Consider the following 24,305-nt stretch of genomic DNA (forward strand, 5'->3'; position numbering starts at 1 on the left):
CTGCTCTCAAAAACACCACAGATTGGCAAAGTGGAAAATCGAAGTGGCATTTAAATCTAGAAACCAAAAGAGCACTTCATACTTTTCTAGCACCGTTCTTCCAAGGATCTAAAAATGCTTTGCAACTTGGTATTAAGCCTTAGCTCCCCTATCAAGCAGACATCATCCTCATAGACTCGTAGGTCAGAAGGGACCAATATGATCATCTAGTCTGACCTCCTGCACAAAGCAGGCCACAGAACCCTACCCATCCACTTTTATAACAACCCCTAACCCATGACTGAGTTATTGAAGTCCTAAAAATTGTGGTTTGAAGACCTCAAGCTGCAGAGAATCCACCAGCAAGTGACCCATGCCCCAAGCTGCAGAGGAAGGCAAAAAACCTCCAGAGCCACTGCCAATCAGCCCTGGAGGAAAATTCCTTCCCGACCCCAAATATGGCGATCAGCTAAACCCTGAGCATGTGGGCAAGACTCACCAGCCAGCACCTCCTTTTGCAGAGAAACTGAAGTGTGCTTTCCAGTTTTCCTTTAGGGGAGATTCTCTTAAACCCTTTGATAATACTAACCCTTCCTTGTTGGGCTGTACCTCTGAGTCATTTATAGAATCCCCTCCATGCCAAAGAACGTCCCCAAACCACTTTATATAGCACATATCAAAACCCCACCACTGAAATGCAGGGACCTCGAAGGTGCAGAATAGTTTTACTAGCACAGTGTGACACTATACAACTCTTAAAAGGAAGTGAAATAAAATATCCAATTGAATATGCAGGAGGAACGGAGGTACACAGTATGTAGTCATCCAGTGTGAAGAATGGCTGAGTATTTTCCACTCTTGCAGTGCCCTGGGATTTTTTTAATGGAATGTAATCAGAACCCCTTCTCTATCTTTCATCTGAAAAATGTCTCCCAATCCCATTTCAGAGGGCTGTGTCCCACCTATGAAATCAACACCATTTCCAATACAATGGGCTTTCCTTAAAGGTTTACTTTTCAAATACCAACCAGACCCAAACACTGCAGTTTGAAGTCAAAAATGTCAAGTGGTATTTTAGCATGGCGGCTTGATAGCAGGGACTGTCATGTTGAGACAGAGAGAGGGAGAAAATAGTGCCATTAAATCACAACTTTTAAGTTTTTAAATCATGTGACAATTGCTTAACAGTTTACTTCTGACAAGTAAAAGAAATGCATGTGGTTTGGCATAATAAACAGGAGAAAGGACCCATTTAATGAAAGGTTTTCTTCCTTTATTGATAAAGGCTTTCCAGACTTCGCAAACTGGATTGTTCAGTTAAAAACCAAACCCACAAAAAACTTTCAGTCAGAAATCCTCAATGTCCTGCTTACAAAAGACAAAGATGAGCTCTGTCCCGGCCACAAAGGAAAAGCTTGCAAACTTAATCCTGGTCTTGGAAACCTAAAGTGTCATGGAATTGACTTTTTAAACAAGATTTTTAAAGATTAATTTACAAAATACAGTATAGCTATGTGATATGTTGCATGGTGTTGAGATCTGCAGGACAGCAAAGGGTATCTCCAAACATCTTGAGCTGATGTCTGTGAAGGGGCTATTTGGCTTCTTTGCATCCTATGAGGGGGGAAAAAAAGGTTAAGAAAATACTAAATTCTCTACAGGCAACAAAACTCAATCCAGCCCAGTGTGCCAATATTCAAAATTACCAACCTATTAAAAAAACCCAAGGGGCAAATTTACTATCTAATTTGCATACTACATTTGTCCTTTATAATGAACTGCCAGATTGGCTGTTGTCATTTTAAAGCGACAGTGCCTCCCAAAAGGGAAGATTTCCTATAAATCTTTAGCACCAGAAGTGGTGATACCCTGTCATAACCGCCTCATATGACGTGCCTTAACGGTCAGTGTTGTAGCCGAGTTGGTCCCAGGACATGACACACACAAGGCAGGTGAGATAATATCTTTTATTGGACCACAGTAATTCCAGACTAATCTACGTTAGGGAATTTATGAGGGGAAGCTGCTACGGAAAGGCATGTGAAAAACTAGATCAGGGGTCAGCAACCTTTCAGAAGTGCTGTGCCGAGTCTTCATTTATTCACTCTAATTTAAGGTTTCGCGTGCCAGTCATACATTTTAACGTTTTTAGAAGGTCTCTTTCTATAAGTCTATAATATATAACTAAACTATTGTGGTATGTAAAGTAAATAAGGTTTTCAAAATGTTTAAGAAGATTCATTTAAAATTAAATTAAAATGCAGAGCCCCCTGGTACTGGTGGTCAGGACCAGGCAGTGTGAGTTCCACTGAAAATCAGCTCACGTGCTGTCTTTGGCACGCATGCCATAGGTTACCTACCCCTGATCTAGATGTAGTTTAAGCCACTCATCCACAGGGGCATTCAGAGAAACTGAAAGCATTACTTAGCAGCTAATTGACAAGAATCACTGGTAACAGTAAGAATTAAAAACACAGTAGGTAATTTTAATTAAAGGTACTTGTCAACTTGGATAAACCTGGGTATTTAGGTGTGCTGTGTCTCCATTTGGCCTGCCCAAAAATGACTGGTGTCTTGTGGCTTTGCTCTTATTTTGATGGATTCTATTCTTTGACATGGATTAATAATTTAATGGTCTTCACAAATCTCATTTCAGTATATTTTTATCCTTCCCTGACACGCTAGCGGCTGGAGATACTTCAGGAACTCAAGAAACCCGTCTGAAGATGAAATGTGAATGGATCTCTGAAAGAAAAGTTCTGAAGCTTCTATCCTCAAGAATTTCTGTATGCAAAACTGCACTGATCTGCAAGGAGTGGACTGAAATTCTGCTGAAGCCCTGAGCCCATCTCTAGGCAGGCTGCACTCCCTACAAACAGTATTCTAGTTACTCTGATACTGAAAGCTTCAGATTGAAGAGGAGGGCAGGGATGGACTCACCAGTCTTCCTGGTTTAAGAGGTAGCAGCAACCACGCCCACCTTCTGGGCAGCTTCCTTCTTGGCTTGGTGAGCCTGCAACACTGCAACAGCCTCCTCCACCTGGGGTAGACAAATGATCAAATAAGATCCATGATCACTCTCCAGCCAAGCCTGCCATGAAGGGCATGGGAATTTACCTTTGACCGGAGGGATTCCGGAGACTCCAGCATGTGCAGTAGTTCTGAATTGTCAATCTCTAGTAGCATTCCTGTGATCTTCCCCGCAAGGCTGGGGTGCATAGCTTGGATCAGGGGGAACAAACGTTCTCCTAGGAAAGCAAAGGTCAAACAGATGGTCTTTGTAGAGTGCTCTGAGGTGCTTTGCAGCAATTATGACAAAGAGGGAAGGTAAATCACCAGCTTTGAGCCAGGGTATTAACTTTCCATTTCTGTAGCACCTCATCTCAAAAACTTTACCCAGTATATGCACACAGTACCACCGTGGGATGCTGCCAAACTCAGGGAGAAGGGCAGCCACCAGGTAGACAGCAGTGAAGGCTGTGGAAAATTTTGGACCAGAATTGCGAGAGGGATTTTAATGTCCATGTAGAGCAGACAAGACACTGGAAAGATCTCCATGTAAACAAACTGAATGCAGTTCAACAAGGCAGAGCGAATAATACTGGAATTGGAAGCTGTGGTTCCAATGAAATGAACATTTCAAAGCCTGATAGTTCCTCTCCCGCGCTCCCCCCCCTCCCCCCCCCCCGCTCCCCTGCACTTTTAACCATTATCTGTCCAGGCATTACAGAAGGGATTTTGCTACAAATGTGTCCAGTTGCTTTCTCAAAAGTGGCTGGAGCGTCTCATATGTGAAAGACTGATGCTTTCCAACTCCCGTCAATTGTTCTGAATTAGAATAGGATCACAAGGAATGTGTTTAGCTTCCTTATAGCCCTGGAGGCATTTTTTCCTCAAGAACTATAATGTCACTTACCCAGCATCTGTTTCTGCTCCTGGGGAGGGGCAGCAGCTAGCATTGAAGCAGTTAAAGGTTCCTGTCCCTGTACGTGTACTGCAGGCTGAGGTGCCTGTAAGAAGCAACAGGAGAATTCAGTTGTGACATGTAAAAGGGAATGGTTGTTTTTTTTGTTTAGTGACAGCAAGAGACCATATAGCTCCTCCCCAAGGACATAAATAAATCCGTGGCAGTGCCTGTGCAGCTGGAAAGGCCTATGGACAAGACTGGTTCAGTGCTTTACAATCAAGCCTCAAAAAGGAATCCTAGACCTTGGAGGCACGTTGCTTGTAAACGTCCTATGTATGGATGGCTTTAGAGCTGTGAGGTACAGGACTGCTTGATGGGGTAATGTAATGCTGGGACAACAGCAGCACTCAGATTTGCTGTTTAACAATGCAGGGATATGCCTGGTGGCCTCTGTAGAGGGATCTAGCTGCATCTTCAAGGATCCCTCGAAAAAGGTTGTGTGCTACCCAGCCTGGCCAAGAGACGATAGAGTACAGCTGAGGCCAGAGACAAAGTTGGGGGCAAGGACCCAAGAGCATCCCTGGGGGGGAAAAAGGGCAAATAAAGGGCCTGCCAGGCTAAACAAGATGATTGGCTTGAGCTGCACAAGCAGAGCTGAGTTAAGTGGAGGAGTACAGCCAGCTTCCCAAATTCTGCCATCTCTGTTAACAAAGTAATCTGGCCTTCCTGGAAAAAAAAATCCACTGTACAGTCAAGTTTAGCTGTAAAAGCTGCTCCTGGAGCTACTATGGTCTAACTTTATCATTGCTGGCTGCAACACAGCCCCTCGTATTACCTGCAAAGGCTGTACTGCTGGGTGTGGGCTGCGGACAGTTGAGGCATATTTATAAGGGGGAACTGCTCTGGGAGCTGGGGCAGTTACAGGCGGACGAGGGGCTAAATTCTGAGCTGCAGCAGCGACACCTGCAAAGGAAGAATAGGATACCAGATTATACACATGCACAGAAGTGTGTAGTACACAAGTCTAAATTCTAGCTTGATGCTAGCTGTGTGAAATTTGTGAACAACCACAACTAAGCACCACTGCCGTCTAGCAGCAGAGTTTATTCGATGCAAAGCCAAATACTGGTGCAGAACTCTTGTCTTTTTCAGTGACTGGGAGGCAATGGTACCAAGCTAGAGCTCAGTCCTGGATCAAGCAGGACCAAGCCCTGTTTTGGGCAATGCATCCTCGTAATACATATACTTGGAACTAAAATTGTGTGAGGCTAACACAACATAACACAACACTAATACAACATAACTGGCAGCTGAACAGGCTCCTTACCTGCCAAATTATTCTGAGCTGTGTAATATTCAGTTTGTCATGTTAGACATAGTTGGGGAAGAGGTTAATTATCCTGCTGTGTGTGTTTTGTCCTGGAGCTTCTAACCCGGGGCCCCAGTCAGAGATTAGTTCCTTTTGTACTACAGTGGAAGAGAGCCTCCATCACCTCTCTAGAGTTATACCCCAGAAACACTGGGCCACCTTAGGATGGGGCTTTTCTCCATCACCCTAAACCAATGACAGATGCTGCTTGTGAGACATTTTCTATTTACATTCCCTCCAACAGGTGAGCTGGACATCTAACTCTGGAGAAACCTCCATAATCATACAGAGGGTAGTAAGTGTTGCAGAGTTGTAGAGACAAGTCCCAATTAAAGTACAAAGCAACCTGTCTGGATTGCCTCTGCTGTGTTATAGCACCAACTGTCCCCAGACCGGCACTGCACCGCAAGGAATGGGAAAGATTTAGGTGCTCTCTTTACCCTAACTTATGCCACCCAAACGTGGGGCCCTACAACAACTGTGTGCTCCATACCGCCTCTTGCCATCCACATCCAGCATCAATCTTCAGAAACACAAGAGACTCTGCAGCCCCTCCTTCTCCACTTAAACTTGGAGAAGAAAGTAAGAGCCGGACTGCTTACCAACTCTCTGGGCAGCAGCAGGGAGGCCACGAGAGGCCTGAGCATTGCCAGTAGGAGCCAGATGGCGCAGTGCTGGGCGTGGTCCGGACTGGCGCATGGCATTCGGCATTCCTTGGAATCCTGAGAGAGAAAGGCAATGAGAGGAAATTCTCAAAATACAAAATGATTAGCAGTTCCCGGCCCACCAGCTGGGAGATGTGTGTGCACGCGCTTGTACATGCGTGTCTCGAAGGAGGGAGTCAAGGAAAGGGATTCACTGGAGAAGTCCTCGTTGTTGCTGTCATCCTTGCCCACATTGGAAAGAGAGGGAATTGTGGCTCTAGAAACCCCAGCAGGCTACATCTGTATGAACACACAGGAGACTCAGAGTATGCCCTGGTAAGACAGAGGGTAGTTCTCAGGGACTGGCATGGCAGAGCCCAGATCAACAACAGATGCTATCAGGCGTGTGGATATTGCCTAGCAGGGATTTCAGTCCCAAGAACGAGTGGGTGTCCCTTGCCACCTGGCAGCCCAGCCACAACCAAGAATGACATCTAGTCTGTTCTTTGCAGGGGAACAATTGCACTTTTCTTCCAACGTCTAGTGGCACAAAAGGGCATCAGACACAGGATCAACTGGAAGTGTGAAGGATAATCAGAAAGTAGGACAAACAGGTGTCTTAAAGCCACAGCTCCGTTTCCAGCACACTCACCTTGAGGTCTCCCCCCTTGCTGCCAGCGTGGGTTAGGTCTCATCTGCGTCATCTGATTGGGTGTATAGTAAGTGGGTCTGCTCTGAGCCTGAAGAGGACCGAAAAAGAAAAAAAACCCAGTGAAAGAGTCATATCTAAACCAGTGATGTAAAATGTTTACAACAGGATCTGATACCCTTCCTGAGCTCAGTGCTCTGTGCCCCAGTGTCACATGACAATAGCAGGCAGCTGGGAAGCCACAGAACGAATCCCATGGACTAGGTACCTCATATTAGGAGCCGCAGCCTGGCGAAAGGCACAGCAGAAAGACTCAATGGAGTCCTTGCAGCTGCTGCGTCAGAGATTCAAGCCAGGCGATGCTGGTAGTAAAGCCACTCTGACTTACTCAGCTGGGCTTACCTGGGGCACAGCAGGCACGAAATACCCCCCAGCAGCTGGCTGGAACTGGTTAATGATTGTGTTCGCAGGCAAGGCTCTCATTCCGGCAATGCGCTGCATATACTGATTAGTGAGGTGGGCCTTTCGCTCCTCTTTCCTCTGTGCCAGTGCAACATACAATGGCTTGGAGCCCACGATACGCCCATTCATCTCAGTCACGGCTTTGGTGGCTTCTTCTGGAGAGGAAAAGCAGACGAAGCCAAACCCTTTGCTTCGTCCATCCTCCAGCATCACCTAAAACGAGGATTGGCAGAGTGGCAGCATTGTGAAGGCAGGTCCATGTCATGAGGGCTTGGCTAGAGTCACAGCAGTCTATTCACAATTCAGGGGACTCAAGTACTCAGTGATCTTTCATATATATCACACGGGAAGGGACTGTTGTCTGTAGGCAGTGGGTCAGCCAGCATTGAATCAATTATTGCTACTTCCAACAAAACCTCTACTTCCTTCCTATTCCCTGCCAATAAAGAGAAGCTGTATGTTTTACCCTAGTGAATCTCCACAATCTCCAGTCAGAGGAGGAATGTTGCAGAGTTGTAGAGACAAGCCCTCAATGAGGAAAACAACCTGTCTGGATTTACTCTTCTTTTCTGTTAGCACCATGTGTCCCCAGGCCCACACTGTACTGCAAGGAATGGGAAAGATTCAGGTGCACCTTTTAAACTGCATGGCTCAACACTGCATTCAGTCACTTGAAACACAAGCCAGTTTGCCATTTCCCACCTCCTCAGCAATGAAGCAAGTATTCAATACAATTTTCACGTAAAAACACATTTTCGTTCCACTGAAATCCACTTCTTGACTAGTCAAGATGTTTTCAGTGCTTAAGAGCACCACAGATATACGAATCACCCTCAACCCCATGCCCCGATTAGATAATGGCCCCTCCCATTCAGGCCTTGAAATCTAAGAATCTATAAACCCTGACAATACCTTGGCACTTGTAATAGACCCAAAAGGTGAAAACTCCTTCCTCAGTTTTTCATCATCAATAGTGTCATCTAGGTTCTTAATGTACAGATTAACACCCTAGAAGAGAGAATACTAATACATGAGGCTAACAATACGGAAGACAGCCATATCAATGAAGAAATTGCATATTTAGGGAATATTGAGCAACCACATCTAGCTGCCAAACCCATTAAAGCTGTGGGAAATTATCCAAACCCAGAGTTCTCTTCCCTAATAACTGAAGGCAGGAAATGTTGCAGAGTTGTAGAGACAAGTCCCAGTGCAAATGGAAAGGAGCCTGTCTGGATTTCCTCTGCTTTGCTGTAGCATTATGTGTCCCCAGTCCTGCACTGCCCTGCAAGGATCAGGAAAGATTTAGATGCATACTATACCCTGAGCTAGCTTTACCATAAGCCACAACTACAGAAGGTGGCCTGATCTCTGCTACCTTGTGTCATCCATGTAAGGTGTCAGTCTTCATAACTGCAGGAGAGACTACACGCTTGAGACTATGTTGACAGTCCTTACAAAGCCCAAACTTTATTCTCACATGCCACTAAAAATGTCAGTCTGTTGCCATAGCTCTGACCCCTGGAGTTCCCTCTGCCAATACTAGGCGATTGCCTTTAACTCTAGAGGTCGGTATTGAGAATAGGCATCTTCCCTTTAAGACCACCAGCACACTTCTGCCTGAAGATGGGTCCTTGCATCCAGAACAGGAACACACACTGTCTTACCTGGTACCGGCTGATTCTCTCTTGTTTCAGCTGCTCAAACTTCCGTTTCAGCTCTGCCTGGCGCTCTACTTTCTTCTGTGCCCGGCCTACAAATACCATTTTTCCATTAATATCCTTTCCATTCATTTCTTCCACTGCCTGGACAGGGGTTCAAACAGAAAATTCCTGTCAAATGATAAAAAAGTGGCAGCTACTCCTATTACTACCAGCTTGAGTGCCAACAATCCATCCCCCTCTCCTGTACCATTACATTTGTGTTGCATCTAAATAAAGGCCTGGTAAAATACAAACTGAAGTTGTCAGCAGGAACCAGCCTCACACAGCTCACTCTAAATTCCGGACCCACAGCAGAGAGATGTGAACATACAGATGATTATTCAACCTTACAGGGACAAATCTTGTAAGACCTACTCTGAGGGAAGAGCATTTCTGAGCATCATGCCAGCTCCAGCATCCTCCCCAACTTCCCTGCACTTTGTCTCCTGGTGTAATGGTCCCTGATCAGATAAAATTCCTGCTATTTATCCAACAGGATACCGTACAGATCTAGTCATTTGGGGGAATGTGGACTTTAACCTTGAACATCTAACTTGATGAAATACAGAAGCTATTCGACTCAACTCTGAACACACTCAGCTCTAAGCTTTTCTGAGGATCAGTGTTCCCCATCCCTACACTAGCTGATGGCTTCCCACACTTACTTCCTTATAAACATCCGACTAGAACGAAAGCAGTTTCGTACCTTGTTGGCATCTTCATGTTTTTCAAAGCTCACGAACCCAAAGCCTTTGGACTTTCCAGTGGGATCTGTCATCACCTTGACACTCAGTGTCTTGCCTGTTGCCAAGGGACAGAGTTAGCAGGGCATTAGCTATGCTACATTTCCAGAACAGCTTCTCAAAATCCAAACTAAAGCCTCCCAGAACACCTGGCTTTCTTTCATTCACTTTGTGTCCCAGTCTCTGCCTCCTGTCTGACAACTGCCCACTCTCTCTGGATTATCCTGCTTCTCTGTCCTCAGAGTGACTCAGAAGTGGCACCACAGTTGGCAGCACTCATGTGAATTACTATGGGGGTACAAGGTTTGCAGCTGCAGCAAGAGTGTATTTTACCATATTTGCTGAAGAGCTCCTTTAGTCTCTTATCATCCATGTCATCCCCAAAATTTTTAATATAAACATTGGTGAATTCCTTTGCTTTGGCTCCCAGCTCCGCCTCCCGCTCCTTACGGGACTTGAATCTCCCAACAAATCTGAAAAGAAAAAGCAAGAGTTACTGTGAGAAAAAAACTCATTTTCAAGGGTGGATGTGTGATTTGCAGTGGGCTACAAACAAGTGTCTGGTAGGAGCTGGGGAAAGATGTAGCAGGCCAGAGACCAAGCAGAAGAATCAACTGTCCTATGGTGGAGAGGCGGCAGGCCAAAGATGTCCACCCAGCTCTGCAGTGGAGATTGTAGGGCAAGGATACCCACCCAGCCCATTAGTGGAGAAGCAGCAGGTCAAGGCTTGGCCAGGGAGATCCACCAGCCCATTAATGGAGAGGTAACAGGCCATGGCTTGGGCAGGGAAACTCACCAGCCCTGTAGTGGAGAGGTAGCAGGCCAAGGCTTGGGCCAGGAGAACCAGTAGCCTTGTGTGTCCCCTGTTAATACCAAGATGCATCATGGTTCATGCGATCGTTGCTGCTTCTGGCTGTGACACTCACACTTTGCGGTCGTTTAGCAGCATGCCATTCATCTTCTCGATGGCTCTGTCTGCAGCATCTTGGGTCTCAAAGTGCACAAATGCGTAGCCCTTAGAGCCATTCTCATCACACACCACCTACAAGTGATGGAACAAATCAGATCAGCTCTGCACTAAGACAGAAAATATTGGTTACAGGATAACAGCAGAGATGTCCTCTGTTCTCCTTGATTTACACAGTAGGTCTGACTAAGATAAAAACGGGGTCCTGGTTCTTGACTAGGGCTCCTCGGTACAATACAAATAAATAACAACAAAAACTAAGTACTGGAGAAAAGCATGGTCCAGTGGATAAGAAGTTAGGCTAGGAGGCAAGAGACTTGGGTTCTGGTCCACAATGTGCCACTAAGCTGTTATGTGACCTTGAGCAAGGGTCCGCCATCTCCCTTCCTCAGCTTTTCATTCTGTGAAGGGTTGCTGATAGGTACCCTCCCTTGTGAAGGACACATATCTGTGAATGAAATGCTCTCCACAAGGATAAGCCTGACCTAGTATTGCTGATGTACTACATACAAAAGCCAGAATCCCAGATTTAAATCATATGCCAACTATAAGCCAAACATGAACCCACCCTTTCATAGCCTGAAACTTGTGCTCTTGTTAGTATCTTCAACTGCAGAGAACAGAAGCTTTTCCATTTGTTGTGCTCGCACAAGTGGCGTGTCAACAAGGGAAAACAAGTCATGCCAAAGGACAGAGTCAGCAAGGCATTTTAAGAAGAGGCTTTCAACGCTGTGCACAGCTTTGTGCCTTGACGATCAAGATCAAGTCTAACTTTAATGATCCTCCCTCTTCTGCTCAGCTATGTCCTTTTCTGTTCTGCTTCTGGAGATTCCCTTGCCCAAGCATGGTGGACATCCCTGCTTTCCATCCCTTGTTGTGTGTGTGTAGTTGCATCGAGTAAGTGCAATGGAAGGTGGATTCTGAGACAAAGGTGGGTGTTCAGGGCTTAGGGAAGGTACCAAGTCTTACCTTGCAGGACAAGATATTCCCAAATGCTGAGAATGTGTCATAAAGTGCCTTGTTGTCTATGGATTTGTCCAGATTCTTGATGAAGACATTCCCAACCCCCGACTTCCTCAGAGAGGGGTCCCGCTGAGACCACATAATGCGGATGGGTTTGCCTTTGATGACATCAAAGTTCATGGTGTCTAGAGCACGCTCAGCTGTGAAGAGAAGAAAGTCGGGAAGAACAAGCTTCTGCAGCATGGCAAAGGAGAAAGGTCGCTGCTACATTAGTGCTACAGCTTTCTTTGAATCTAAGAGTCTCCTGAACTCTTAAAGGACAAGGCCTAGGTGATATCCTTTGGCCAGTAATTCCATTGGCCAACTGACCTTTATTGTAAGATTAGACATTTAAAAAGAAAAAGAAAAGACTCCATTGCCTATTTTAAATTGATGTATTTGCAGTTAGGTCATTAGACATGTTTACAAGACTACATTAAAACGGGTTTAGAATAGATTATTTTTCACAAGAGTAATGGCATAGTTTAGCAGTCAGAAGACAGGACTGGGAATCAAGACACCTAGGCCTTGTCTCACCTAGGAAAAACAAAATTATTTTCCTAATCAAGTTTGAGCTAACTTGGTTGAAAATAAAGGCCTGTTTTCCTAGTGTAGACATGCCCCCTGTTCTACCACTAACTCACTGAATAACTGAGCCTTAGCATCCCTCTAAGCAAATGTCAGGTATTTACCTACTTTTGTAAAGTGCTTTGATATCTGGGGTAAAACATGTCACGAGTACAAGAATGGGTGAGGATGAAGTGAACCAGGAAGGTCTTTTTCTTCTACATGGAGACAGATAGGAGAAGTTGTTTTCCTGGGGGAGAGGGAAGGCATAGTGGTAGGAGCCAAGGGGACAGACTGGATGATACATCTTCAACGTTTATACATATTCAGTAGGGCTCTCGATTAATCGCAGTTAACCCATGCGATTAACTCAAAAAAATGAATTGCGATTAATCAGTTTTAATTACACTGTTAAACAATAGAACACAAATTGAAATTTATTAAATATTTTTGGATCTTTTTCTACATTTTCAAATATATTGATTTCAATTACAACACAAAATACGAAGTATACAGTGGTCACTTTATATTATTTTTTATTACAAATATTTTCTCTAACAAAATAAATAGTATTTTTCAACTAACCTCATACAAGTACTGTAGTGCAACCTCTTTATCGTGAAAATGCTCCTTACAAATATTGATTTTTTTGTTTCATAACTGCACTCAAAAACAAAACAATGCAAACTTTAGAGCCTACATGTCCACTAAGCCCTATTTCTCATTCAGCCAATCGTTAAGACAAACAAGTTTGTTTACATTTAAATGACATACTGCTGCCCATGTCTTATTTACAATGTCACCAGAAAGTGAAAAAAGGCATTCACACGGGACTTTTGTAGATGGCATTGCCATTCCAGAGGACATGCTTCCATGCTGATGATGCTCATGAAAAAAAAATAATGCATTAATTAAATTTGTGACTGAACTCCTTGGGGGAGAACTGTATGTCTCCGGCTCTGTTTCACCCGCATTTTGCCATATATTTCATGTTATAGTAGTCTCGGATGATGACTCAGCACATGCTCACTTTAAGAACACTTTCACTGCAGATTTGACAGAACGCAAAGGAAGTATCAATGTGAGATTTCTACAGATAGCTACAGCACTTGACCCAAGGTTTAAGAATCTGAAGTGCCTTCCAAAATCTGAGGGGGATGAGGTGTGGAGCATGCTTTCAGAAGTCTTAAAAGAGCAACACTCCGATGCAGAAACTACAGAACCCAAACCACCAAAAAAGAAAATCAACCTTCTGCTGGTGGCATCTGACTCAGATTATGAAAATGAACACGTGTTGGTCTGCACTGCTTTGGATTGTTATCAAGCAGAACCCGTCATCAGCAAGGATGCACGTCCTCTGGAATGGTGGATGAAGGGACATATGAATCTTTAGCGCATCTGGCATGTTAAATATCTTGCAACTCTGGCTGCAACAGTGCTTTACAAACACCTGTTCTCACTTTCAGGTGACATGAACAAGAAGCAGGCAGCATTATCTCCTGCAAATGTAAACAAACTTGTATGTCTGAGCGATTGGCTGAACAAGAAGTAGGACTGAGTGGATTCGTAGGCTCTAAAGTTTTACATTGTTTTATTTTTGAATGCAGTTATTTTGTACGTAATTCTACATTTGTAAGTTCTATTTTCATGATAAAGAGATAAGTACTACAGTACTTGTATTAGCTGAATTGAAAAATACTATTTTTGTTTTTTACAGTGAAAATATTTGTTATAAAAATCTAAAGTGAGCACCGTACGCTTTGTGTTTTGTTGTGATTGAAATCAATATATTTGAACATGTAGAAAACATCCAAAAACATTTAAATAAATGCTATTCTGTTATTAACAGTGCCATTAATCATGCAATTAATCACAATTAATTTTTTTAATCACTTGACAGTCCTTAATATGCAATACTCTGCACAACATCCTCCTAATGCCTTGTAAGGCCTAACTTAGACTCAAAATGATTTGCCAGTATAGCTATACCAGTAAAGCCTTCTGGTGGAGGCACCGTGTTTCTGCTAGCATGGTTTATACCCCCAAAGAAATACACCGTATCCACAAAAGCACTTTGCCAGTGTAACAGTCTGCACTAGACTTCTGCCAACATAAAAATGTTGTAAAATCAAACCCCCAACCAACACTGCTATACCAGGGTAGCTGCAGTTATGCTGGCAAAAGAGTCCTTTTGCTAGTATCGCTTATTCTGTTTGGGGAACTGGTTTAAGCTTTACCAGCAAGAGAATTCCTTTGCCAGTTGAAGCTGTATTTTCACAAGGGGGTTTCCCTGGTATAGTTCTACCAGTAGATCTATGCTGGCAAACTCTGTTAATGGTAAATGAGGCCTAAGAGAAGAGGGATTATTCTCCTTGTTGGTGCAGGGAGAGGTACATAAACATGTAATATGGTGGGAAGGAAGTCTGAGACACCCACGTAGCCTATGGGGCAAAAATGGTGCTTTAGTAACCCACTCTAAATATCACATCAGAGAGGAATAAAAAATCAGAAAGAAATCTGCATATGCTATATTGTAAACAGAGAAGTGTATCCATCTAAATTCTAAAACATCAGCAATGTAGATTGACTCTGAACCCACAGTAACCCCCCTACGGGATTCTATTTCTGTTATCCACTGGTGTATTAAAAGGACTATTACATATGCACATCAGGATCTTGTTCATAAAATTAAGATGCTCAGGACACACCTCTATGCCAGAAAATACTCCCACAACGTGCAGGGGAAGAGAAAGAGGACACTAATTCCCAGTATGAGGCAGGGGAAAAAAAGAGGACGGACCTGTATTAAATCAAAGAATAGTCATGAGATAAGAAACCTACCTTCCCAAGTTTGTGTGGCTTCCTTTCAGCCCACCTTCACCCACATACTAGAGTAAAAACCTCTGACCTGGATTTGAGGTTCTATTTTTTTTTTTGATGGATGATTTTCCATATTTAGCCTCAAGGCCTTAAAGAAGTGAAGATTGTTGGCTACACCATAGCAGCAGCAAATTCAAGAAAAATGTGATTTTGATTGTCTGCTGGCTACATATGCCAATTATTGATCTCTAGCTGCAGATGAAAGAGGATCTAGAGAATCCAACATTTTCTATGCAATAAATTAGCTCATGGATTATCTTCATGTCAGCATGGAGCTCAACCACCACAGCATATAAGACAAAAGTCACCAAGGCCCCCTTGAAATATGAGTCTATTTGAACTCCTATTTGTAGAATGTTTCTTAAATGGGAAGTTTCCATCTGCTACAGAAATGGCTTTTCTATTTGAGTGTTGTCATACGCTCCCATTCTCCTCACACAGCTGAAACTCCCCTCACTTGTTCCTGAACTACGCACTTGAAAAGGAAAAAAAACATGTAAAATTGTATAAGAGAAAAATACCTTTGCCACAGGGGCTCAGCTAACTTTGTTTAGTCAAAAGGGTTAAATTCAACCAATGGGCGAACTCAATTTATTCCTCAATTGCTACAGTCTGAATCAATGGCATTCTTTCAGCAATGTGCAGTTTACCACCATCCATTTCCAGTAGGCACTTCAAAAGGCAACTCAGTCCAGCTTGTTGAATTTGGCAGCATTTATTTATAGCAGGGAGAGGTCCTCCAGAGGCATGTGTTGGCAAGGACACAAACTAATAGTATATACCATTTGTAGTTGAAACAGGACTCCTGTTGAAAGGTGACAAGCAGTTTGAAGCAAAGGCACGCAATCAGAATGAATTCTGAAACTCTATGACAATTACTGAGCCACAGACTAGTTAGGATCCTACTCGCATTATTTTAGCTCTTCTACTGTTATTAGCTAGGAGCAGAACTTGTGCGGCTGCTGTCTCTGTTAATACATTAGGCCACAGCATCACTATCTACTGCTTGAAGTCGGCTTAAAGACCCCTTGTGAGCATTACAACGAGTGGTCCGAAATAGATTCTCCCGGTGCTTCAGGGAAGTTAACATCTCCATCTGTGGATATGACAAGGCACAATCGAACCATTTTAGTGAATGGGCATGAGTGGCTTGAATTAGCCAAAAACCCCACCTCTGATTCATTTCCCTGAACTAGAAAAACACCTCCAACATTTACTTCTATTTAGGCCAAAGCTTCAGCCATTTCAATCCCCGTGTCTGTTTCTCTCCTACTGATTCCTGTCATCCTTCCAGCAGAGTCATCTACAGCTCACACACTGCTGCAGCATACAGTCATTTTTCTAACTGCTTACCCCACCACTCTCTTCTGTTTCATGCCTGATCCTAGTGAAAGCTACTGAGACACTCTCTCTGCCGGACAGTAACGCCCCCTTCCCCACTCTCTGATCAAGTGCTGAAACAATGCTGGAGTTTGCCACTGTAGTTAAGGCCCATAAAGGCTGGTAACTACAATGCAAAGTTTCAGCCATCAGAAAGCCAGTACTAGAGTTTTACTCTGTAAGGAAAGGTGCCCCAGGGACCTTTTGTCCCTGTTTATTACCCGTGTCTTTAAAAAAAAAAAAAAGAGCCAGAGTTTAGCCACTCTGCTTTATTTACCATTGGTGAGTTTAAGACTCTTTAGGCTCATTCTCTCTGCTTTTCTGTATGTTACTTGACCACAACTCATATGTTAAACTCTACAAAGTCAGTGAATTGATTCTTCATTTAATGTCTTTGAAGAAAGATTTCAAATACAGTTTGGGTCGTCCTAATAGGCGAGGCTCGCAAAAGAATTTCTTTGCAGACAAAATGTTGGGTATTGTCAGCGCTGCCGAAGAAGGAATAATTGGACATGAATAATTCATGGGCCCATGACAAGTGGTGGTGCGGCTCAGTTAGAGAAGGACACTAAAGGAGGTAAGAAATCCTTTATATACATACTTCCCCAGGCTTTCTTAGCCCTGGTCTATACTACAAAGTTAGGTGATGTCTACACTGGCAATTGAATGACAAAACTTTTGTTTTTCAGAGGTGTTAAACTCCCACCTCCCGAAAGACAAACGTTTTGTTGCAACAAGCGCCAGTGTGAACAGTGCGTTTGTCGGCAGGAATGCCACTCGTCGGGGATGAAAGTTTTTTGTCTGCAGGAGAGCCGACAAACAGCAGCTACGCTGCACGACTTTTAGCAGCACGGCTATATTGACACAGCCATGTTGCTAAAAGCTGCGTAGTGTAGACATTGGTATTACTATGTCGCTCAGAGGTGTGAAAATCCACACCCCTGAGTGACAATTATACCAACCTAATTCCCAGCACAGACAGCCTGGCAGGGAGGTGGAGTACCTACACTCTTATTAGAGAAAGTGAATGAGGTAATATCTTTTATTGCACCAACTTGCAATAAAATAGATTACCTCACCCACCTTGTCTCTCTAACATCCTGGGACCTTTTGCAAGCCGATCACATTGTACTGTTCTGGAAAAGCCTCCCTTCAGAGATTTCTGGAAATACACTCACTGTCTCAGCAATAAGAACCAAAGTCAACAGATTGGTCACACTCCATTGCATCTGTTGACTTTTTGTTAAGATTCTTTGGGGGACTGATTTCTCTTCCCATGGGCTTCTGTAACAACTTAGGTATACATACAAGTCCATATGAAAGCTTGTCTGTTGAATTATTAATGTGTTTTTAAAACAAACCAAAAATGCACCTGGCCATGCCAGACTACGAAAGCTGAACTACAGCTAATCACACATGAACATTCAATTCCTCTTCTAATTATGAAGCTGAAAGAATTTTCTTCAGTGTTTTAGTCAGAAAAAGAACCACGTTAAAGGCCACGGTTATCAACCTAACCATCAGCCAGAATACTGGAGCATTCTCTTGGTCAGTCTACCTACCATAATACAACAGGCTCAGGATTCGACAGTCACCCATTACTATGCCATAGAGATGTGCAATCTAAGGCAGTATTACTCTTTCCCCAAGAACAACCCTTCTCCAACAGGCATATCTTTGATGTTGCCCAGCCAAGGCAATGCCCACCCAGAAGATCACTATTCCACCACCTGGTACCCTAACTAGCTAATAAAAAAAGTATGTAAAAAAGCAGGTGGTCTGCACTCTAGATGCAAGTGTCCTAGATACAGGAAGTATGGGGTAGTGATTACCACACAGGACTGCAAGCGAGTTCTGACTCTGATTCCTTGTTCTGATAAAGACTTGCCACATGACCATGGGCAGGTCAACTTCTGAGCCACAGCTTCTCTGCCTGTAAAATGAGAATATTTTCCTCACAGAGGTAGAGGCATGATTGGTCTGTATCTGTAAAGCACTCTGATCCTTGAATGGAAGGTTCCGTGGACTATTATAGATTCTTTGCTCAATTCTTTGTTACTATTTCATATGCATTGGAAAAACATCTGCAACTACTTTGAATACAACTTCTAAACAAGCGGTCTGTTCTCCCTAGAACTCTGGTGAACAGTTTTACCTTGTGTTAAAATGCTACTTTGTAACATCTTACAATAATATTCAAACCATCAGAGATCGCTTACAGCAACAATATGGCAAACAGCACTGTGGCAAACTGCAGTACTACACGAGCATCCTTCCTTCTCTGTGTTGATACCAATACACCTCTATCTGGATATAACACCGTCCTCGGGAGCCAAGAATTCTTATCGCGTTATAGGTGAAACTGCGTTATATCGAACTTGATTTGATCCCCCGGAGCACGCAGCCCCGCCCCCCCAGAGCACTGCTGTACGGCATTATATCCGAATTCATGTTATATTGGGTGGCGTTATATCTGGGCAGAGGTGGATGCCATCTTTAAAGGGGAAAACAAGAACTTTTTTTCCTGCTCTTCCATGACAAGTCTTGCTTATGAAGAGATTGTGATGTGCCACCAATGGCCTTGTCTTTCCAAAGGGGTTGACAATATTCTGTTTATTGCAGCACCCGTCTCTTGCTCATGCAGCCGAACAGCATGTATAGCAGGTATCACCACGTAGGAGAAATTCAAAGCTCTTCAGAAGATCTTTTTCATGAAAACAATGGGAATTTGGTGGTTTCTCCTTCCTATACATTTCTCAGTGAGAAGGCTTCCCATGTTTTAGTCATTTGGCCTCCTTAACCTAGAAGTAACTAGACACCTGCTGCTGTGCCAGAGTATTACTTCAGCAGAGACTTTCTAGAATGCCTGCTGCCGTACTGGGAGCCAAGTATGAAGCAAGCCCACCCTCAAATACCTGCCTATTTATTGCAGTGGAAAGTGATCTTGAAGTATATTGGAAAGCCACCTGTCTTCTACTTTTTACGCATGACAGGGCATTTTTTTAATAGATCACAGAGAACACATAACCAATCACTCATATACACTCTAAAAAGGCAACACTTTGCCCCTTATAGTTTCAGTCTGCTTTCATAGTACGCAAGGGCCCCTTTAAAACTGTCCTCTGCTCTACCCCCTTCTCAGCTTTAGGAAAGCTACAGTGAGAAAAAGTTTGCATAGCTACATTTTCCTGCATCTCTTCCTTTCTTCTGATGGATACTCAGACTACATCTCTGTGTTCATCTAATCTGAGGTCTGACTCCCACCTGGCCTTGTTTCCATTGCCCATTTTTTCCCCAGCCCCAAGAGGGGAGATAATACCTACCTCTCCCAGCTTAGGAGGATCAGTTAATGTTTACAAGGTGCTGTGAACACAAAAAAGTGTTCTATAAGAGGTAATAACACAGGAAGTTACAGGACTAAGAAGAGAACCATGTGTACAACCTCAGCCTCTCTCTAATCCATCCCTTTTTGCTGTGAAGTCTTAAACCACATCCGACATTGCTTGGCCTGTGTATGACACAACTCCAAAGGCTCCACATATGAAAAAAATCATCAGGCTATGAGGCAGCATTTTAGTAACAGGTCAATAGGAAGGAGCAGAAGAGCCATTCAAAGCAATCAGCACCACTGGAGAAAAAGGAGAAGATACTACTCTGGGATCTCATGTATCAGGAGACAGGATAAAAACCCAGGGCAGCATAAAATCAGGGCCACACTATTCCAGACAAGAATTCAGCCCAGAAGGCTCTGCTTCTCAATAGGTTTAGCGGAATATATCAGTTATGTAGTAACTATTCTATTTATTACAGATTAGAAAGCTCATGATTCAAGGACCATGTATTCCTTTGGTGAATACAAGACTGTATTCTTCAACCTGAATCTAACGGATATAACAGAGTTCACTTGTAGCTGAAGTTTGTGCTGTTGCAAACTAATTCTGGATTAAAGTTAAAAGTTCACCACTCTAGAGGCGAACATCATGTAAAGATGCTGCTAAGTCACAGCCCTTAGGTGTCTGTAACGCAAGACTACGGGAACTACGGCAGAAAACGCTGACCCAGCTTTTTCTCTGGATATGGACATATTAAACAATGACCTCCTCTGCCCATCCTTCTCAAAGATCTACTACTGTGGGCCAAGGATACCTACCTTGAACAGAGCCTAGGCCAGGCAAAGCACCATCAGTGCTTCATGTGAGCTGGGTGTGTATTCCTTTTTAAAAGGGTAGAAAAAGCATCAATAAATGCTGCATTTCAACTTCACAACCAATAGCACACTAGACCAGCCAAGAAGACAGTTTACCCACGGTATGTCTATACTGCATTTTAAAACTATGACAGAGTCTTAGAGCCAGGGAAGGGGGTGGGCTCAAGGCCTAAGCCCAAACATCTACACTGCTGTTTATAGTGCTGTTGCAGGAACCCCAGTCTGTGGATCCAGGCTCTGAGTCTCGCTGCCATAGGTTTTACAAGTCAGTGTAGATACACCCTCAGACATTACAATCCTCAGCCCACTGCACCTCCCAAGTCTCACGTAGAGGGTGGGAGTGGGAAGATTCCTTTAGTCATTCGGACTGAAGGTTTGACCAGATGCTGACTAGCCTTCAGCTTCCTTCAAGGTGACTGACTAGATAAAGACCCAGGCACGCAGCTTAATGCATGACAATTCAAGGAGGGAAAATGAGGAAGATTTCATTCTCAAATGAGTCAGGAAAAATCGAGTCCGTGGAAGCTGATTTTTGGCAAACAGAAATACTACTTATCTGTTTCACAGAGGTGTTGTGAAGATTAGTTAATGTTTGCAAAGGACTCTGAAGAGGTGAAGTAGTTAATATCATTCCAACTTCATAACCAAGTAGCAGAGCTGCCATGAAGCGGTTTGCCCCTGCCATTCTCATTCACAGCTAGGTGACTGTATGGAGACTTATACAAACAGCAAAACAGTTCCAAGAAAAAGGAGAGGGATAGGCATTTATGTCCAACTTACCATCAGCTGGCTGCTGGAAGTTGACATAGGCATATCCCAGGGAGCGACGGGTGATCATATCCCTGCAGACTCGGATGGAGAGCACAGGCCCAGCAGGGCTGAACTTCTCATACAACATGGCCTCGGTGACATCAGGGTGCAGGTCGCCCACATACAATGACGCCATCGGGTAGCTACTAGCAGCCGTATTCATCTTCCACCCAACACGCACTCCCACCAGAAACTAATTTGTTTTTTAAAGGTTTTTTTTTTTTTTGAACAAACAAAAGTTTTAGAAACTAAAACAGAATTTACAATGCTATATATATATTTTTTTTTACAAAATCACTAATTTTGGCTAATCTAAAATGAAGTGGGAACAAGGGGTGAGTGGTCCCCCTCAGGGCAGAAGGAAGTAGAGGCCAATGAGAAGTCAGGATAAGAGCAGAGTGCTCTTGGATTGGAAAGTCAATAGCAGCAGAGAGGGGGTTCATGCAGGAGAAGCTTGTGGGGATTTTGGGGGTGGAGATAGAATGGTGCAGAAGAGGTGTGTTTGATTATCTCAGGCCCTGGGAGAGGAAGAGGGGAAGCAGCTGGACAGATAAAAGGCCTGAAATAGGCAAAAAAAAAAAAATTTAAGCCTTCCACAGGCAAGGAGTTCAAACCCCACCAGCCACCCAACAACTAAATCCAAGGCCTCTTCCACACTGTGGAGTTTTTCCACTTTGCCTTTGTTTCCAAAAGCAAAATGTCAATTAAAAAAAACAGTATTTCTCTTTTTTTAAATATATTTTTTCTTCCAAATCCTTCAGACTCAAAGTGTGAGGCTGCTGTTTTATTTCATTTTCTGAGATAAAAAACTTGGGACAAAAATAAAATAAACTTTGCAATATATAGTTACAGGGTTTTTTCCTCTCTAAAAGGAAAAAAAAAAGTCGCTATTTTTATATAAAATATACTCCCGTTCCTCCAACTAGACTAATAAATACTGGTTTGGAGGAGCCAGGCAGGGAGGCATGGGCAGTTCCTTTCCCGAGAGGAGGACACGCGGTGCGATGGGTGGCACAGGCAGACACACAAGATAAGGGGGGAGGGGAAGGGCAGAGACCCACGTGGAGCGAAGAGGGCGCAGACAGACAGACAGCCGGGGGGTGGGGACCCGGGGGACAGACAAGGGGAAAGGGTCCGGGAGCCGTGAAAAAACACCGAAGGGCCAGGGGCCAAAGGGACAGCCAGCCGGACCCGGGCCTGGGAGACGGACACACCCAATAGACGGGGGATGGGGAGAAAAACGTGGGACCTGGACAGACCCAGGGACCGGGGCGAAGGGGGGAACCAAGCAGACCCACGGACCGGGGGAGGAGGAGAGAACCAGACAGACCCACGGACCGGGGGGGCGGGGAGAGGAGAAACCAGACAGACCCACGGACCGGACCGACACACGGACCGGGGCGAAAGGGCCGGACCGACACACGGACCGGGGGGGGGAAGGGAACCGGACAGACCCACGGACCGGACCGACACACGGACCGGGGGGAAGGGGCCGGACCGACACACGGACCGGGGCGAAGGGGCCGGACCGACACACGGACCGGGGGGAGGGAACCGGACAGACCCACGGACCGGGGCGAAGGGGCCGGACCGACACACGGACCGGGGGGCGCCGCTCTCGCCCCGGCGCTGGCTCGTTTCTTGGGAGTTTTTTTTTTCTCGGGTTTTTGCGATTTTTTTGGGTTTTTTGTTTTTCTGGGCGGCGGCGGGAGCGCGGCTGGGCCCGGCACCGACTCACGCGCTGCGGCCAGGCGAGCGGAGAGGCGGCCCGGGGCCGGGGACCCCTTAATATTCTCTCGCTCACCCGGGATGAAGAAGGCCGCCTGCCGCGGATGAGGACCGCGGCCGGCGCGGGAGCGACCCGCCGCCGCAGCTGCAGGATGGGCCGCCCGTCTGCAGCGATCCTCCTGTCCTTGGCAGTTGAGTTTCGTGCCCCCACCGCCCGTGAGTCCCCCGGGAACCTGGCCCTGCACTGCGGGTTACCGTCACGCCGGAGTCCACACGGCAAACGGAGCCTCCCCCAGTCCGGCAGCCCCTCAAAGTATGAGCACCGTCTAGTAATGTGGGGGTAACCTCACCACCCCACATCTGGGGCAGCACCCCCCATCCAATCACCCCCCTTCCAGTAATGTGGGGGTAACCTCACACGCCCACATCTGGGCAAGAACAACCCCCCAGTCAATCACCCCCCTCCAGTAATGTGGGGGTAACCTCACACCCCAATCGGGCAGCACCCCCCCCAGTCAATCACCCCCCGTCCAGTAATGTGGGGGTAACCTCACACCCCACATCTGCGGCAGCACCCCCCTCAGTTTCAATCACCCCCCTCCCAGTAATGTGGGGGTAACCTCCACACCCCCACATCTGGGCAGCACCCCCCCCAGTCAAATGCAACCCCACTGCCAGTAATCTGGGGGTAACCTCACACCCCACATCTGGGCAGCACCCCCTCAGTTCCAATTCACCCCCCTCAGTATGTGGGGTTAACCTTCAACACCCCCCACATCTGGGCAGCACCCCGAGTCAATCACCCCCCTCCCGTAATGTGGGGCGTAACTGCACACCCCACATTCTTGGGCAGCACCCCCTCAATCCAATCACCCCTCTCCGTAATGTGGGGGTAACCTCACACCCCACATCTGGGCAGCACTCCCCCAATCAATCACCCCCCTCCAGTAATGTGGGGGTAACCTCACACCCCACATCTGGGGAGCACCCCCCCAATCATGAACCCCTCTCCAGTAATCTGGGGGTAACCTCACACCCCACATCTGGGCAGCACCCCCCTCAATCAATCACCCCCCTCCAGTAATGTGGGGGTAACCTCACACCCCACATCTGGGCAGCACACACCCCCAATCATGAACCCCCCTCCAGTAATCTGGGGGTAACATCACATTCAATCCACCACATATCTGGGCAGCCCCCCAAATCATGAACCCTCCTCCAGTAATCTGGGGTTACTTTACACCCAATCCCCCACACATCTGGACAGCCCCACAAATCGGGACCCTCTCTCCAATAATCCAGAACAAC

General features: G+C 45.2%; 1 protein-coding gene and 3 non-coding genes across 9 annotated transcripts; all 4 read right to left on the reverse strand.

Moving 5' to 3' along the window:
• Positions 1 to 1,230: 1,230 nt before the first annotated feature.
• Positions 1,231 to 23,040, reverse strand: PABPC4 (poly(A) binding protein cytoplasmic 4). Of its 6 annotated transcripts, XM_032789594.2 has the most exons (16): positions 21,240 to 21,328; positions 20,403 to 20,465; positions 11,393 to 11,586; positions 10,383 to 10,498; positions 9,790 to 9,929; positions 9,420 to 9,514; positions 8,678 to 8,815; positions 7,923 to 8,018; positions 6,951 to 7,223; positions 6,552 to 6,639; positions 5,858 to 5,977; positions 4,722 to 4,849; positions 3,896 to 3,989; positions 3,097 to 3,227; positions 2,920 to 3,019; positions 1,231 to 1,593 (listed from the first exon to the last, which is right to left on the reverse strand). In XM_032789594.2, the coding sequence occupies exons 3-15, from the start codon at positions 11,564 to 11,566 to the stop codon at positions 2,933 to 2,935; spliced, it is 1,680 nt and encodes a 559-aa protein (XP_032645485.1). In that variant the 5' UTR covers positions 11,567 to 11,586; positions 20,403 to 20,465; positions 21,240 to 21,328; the 3' UTR covers positions 1,231 to 1,593; positions 2,920 to 2,932. The 6 variants fall into 6 exon arrangements, 4 of the variants coding, with proteins under 4 accessions (XP_032645485.1, XP_032645484.1, XP_032645486.1 ...); XM_032789593.2 differs by lacking the exon at positions 20,403 to 20,465 and having other exon boundaries at positions 21,240 to 22,565; XM_032789595.1 differs by lacking the exons at positions 11,393 to 11,586; positions 20,403 to 20,465 and having other exon boundaries at positions 21,240 to 21,370.
• On the reverse strand, positions 5,553 to 5,686 carry LOC116830290 (small nucleolar RNA SNORA55). The gene has a single exon (XR_004374925.1). It is a non-coding gene; the product is annotated as a small nucleolar RNA SNORA55 (small nucleolar RNA).
• LOC116830292 (small nucleolar RNA SNORA55) lies at positions 7,511 to 7,642 on the reverse strand. The gene has a single exon (XR_004374927.1). It is a non-coding gene; the product is annotated as a small nucleolar RNA SNORA55 (small nucleolar RNA).
• On the reverse strand, positions 8,190 to 8,323 carry LOC116830291 (small nucleolar RNA SNORA55). The gene has a single exon (XR_004374926.1). It is a non-coding gene; the product is annotated as a small nucleolar RNA SNORA55 (small nucleolar RNA).
• Positions 23,041 to 24,305: the final 1,265 nt, after the last annotated feature.

This window comes from Chelonoidis abingdonii, chromosome 25 (assembly GCF_003597395.2).
Source record: "Chelonoidis abingdonii isolate Lonesome George chromosome 25, CheloAbing_2.0, whole genome shotgun sequence".
In the NCBI taxonomy this organism is placed as follows: domain Eukaryota; kingdom Metazoa; phylum Chordata; order Testudines; family Testudinidae; genus Chelonoidis; species Chelonoidis abingdonii.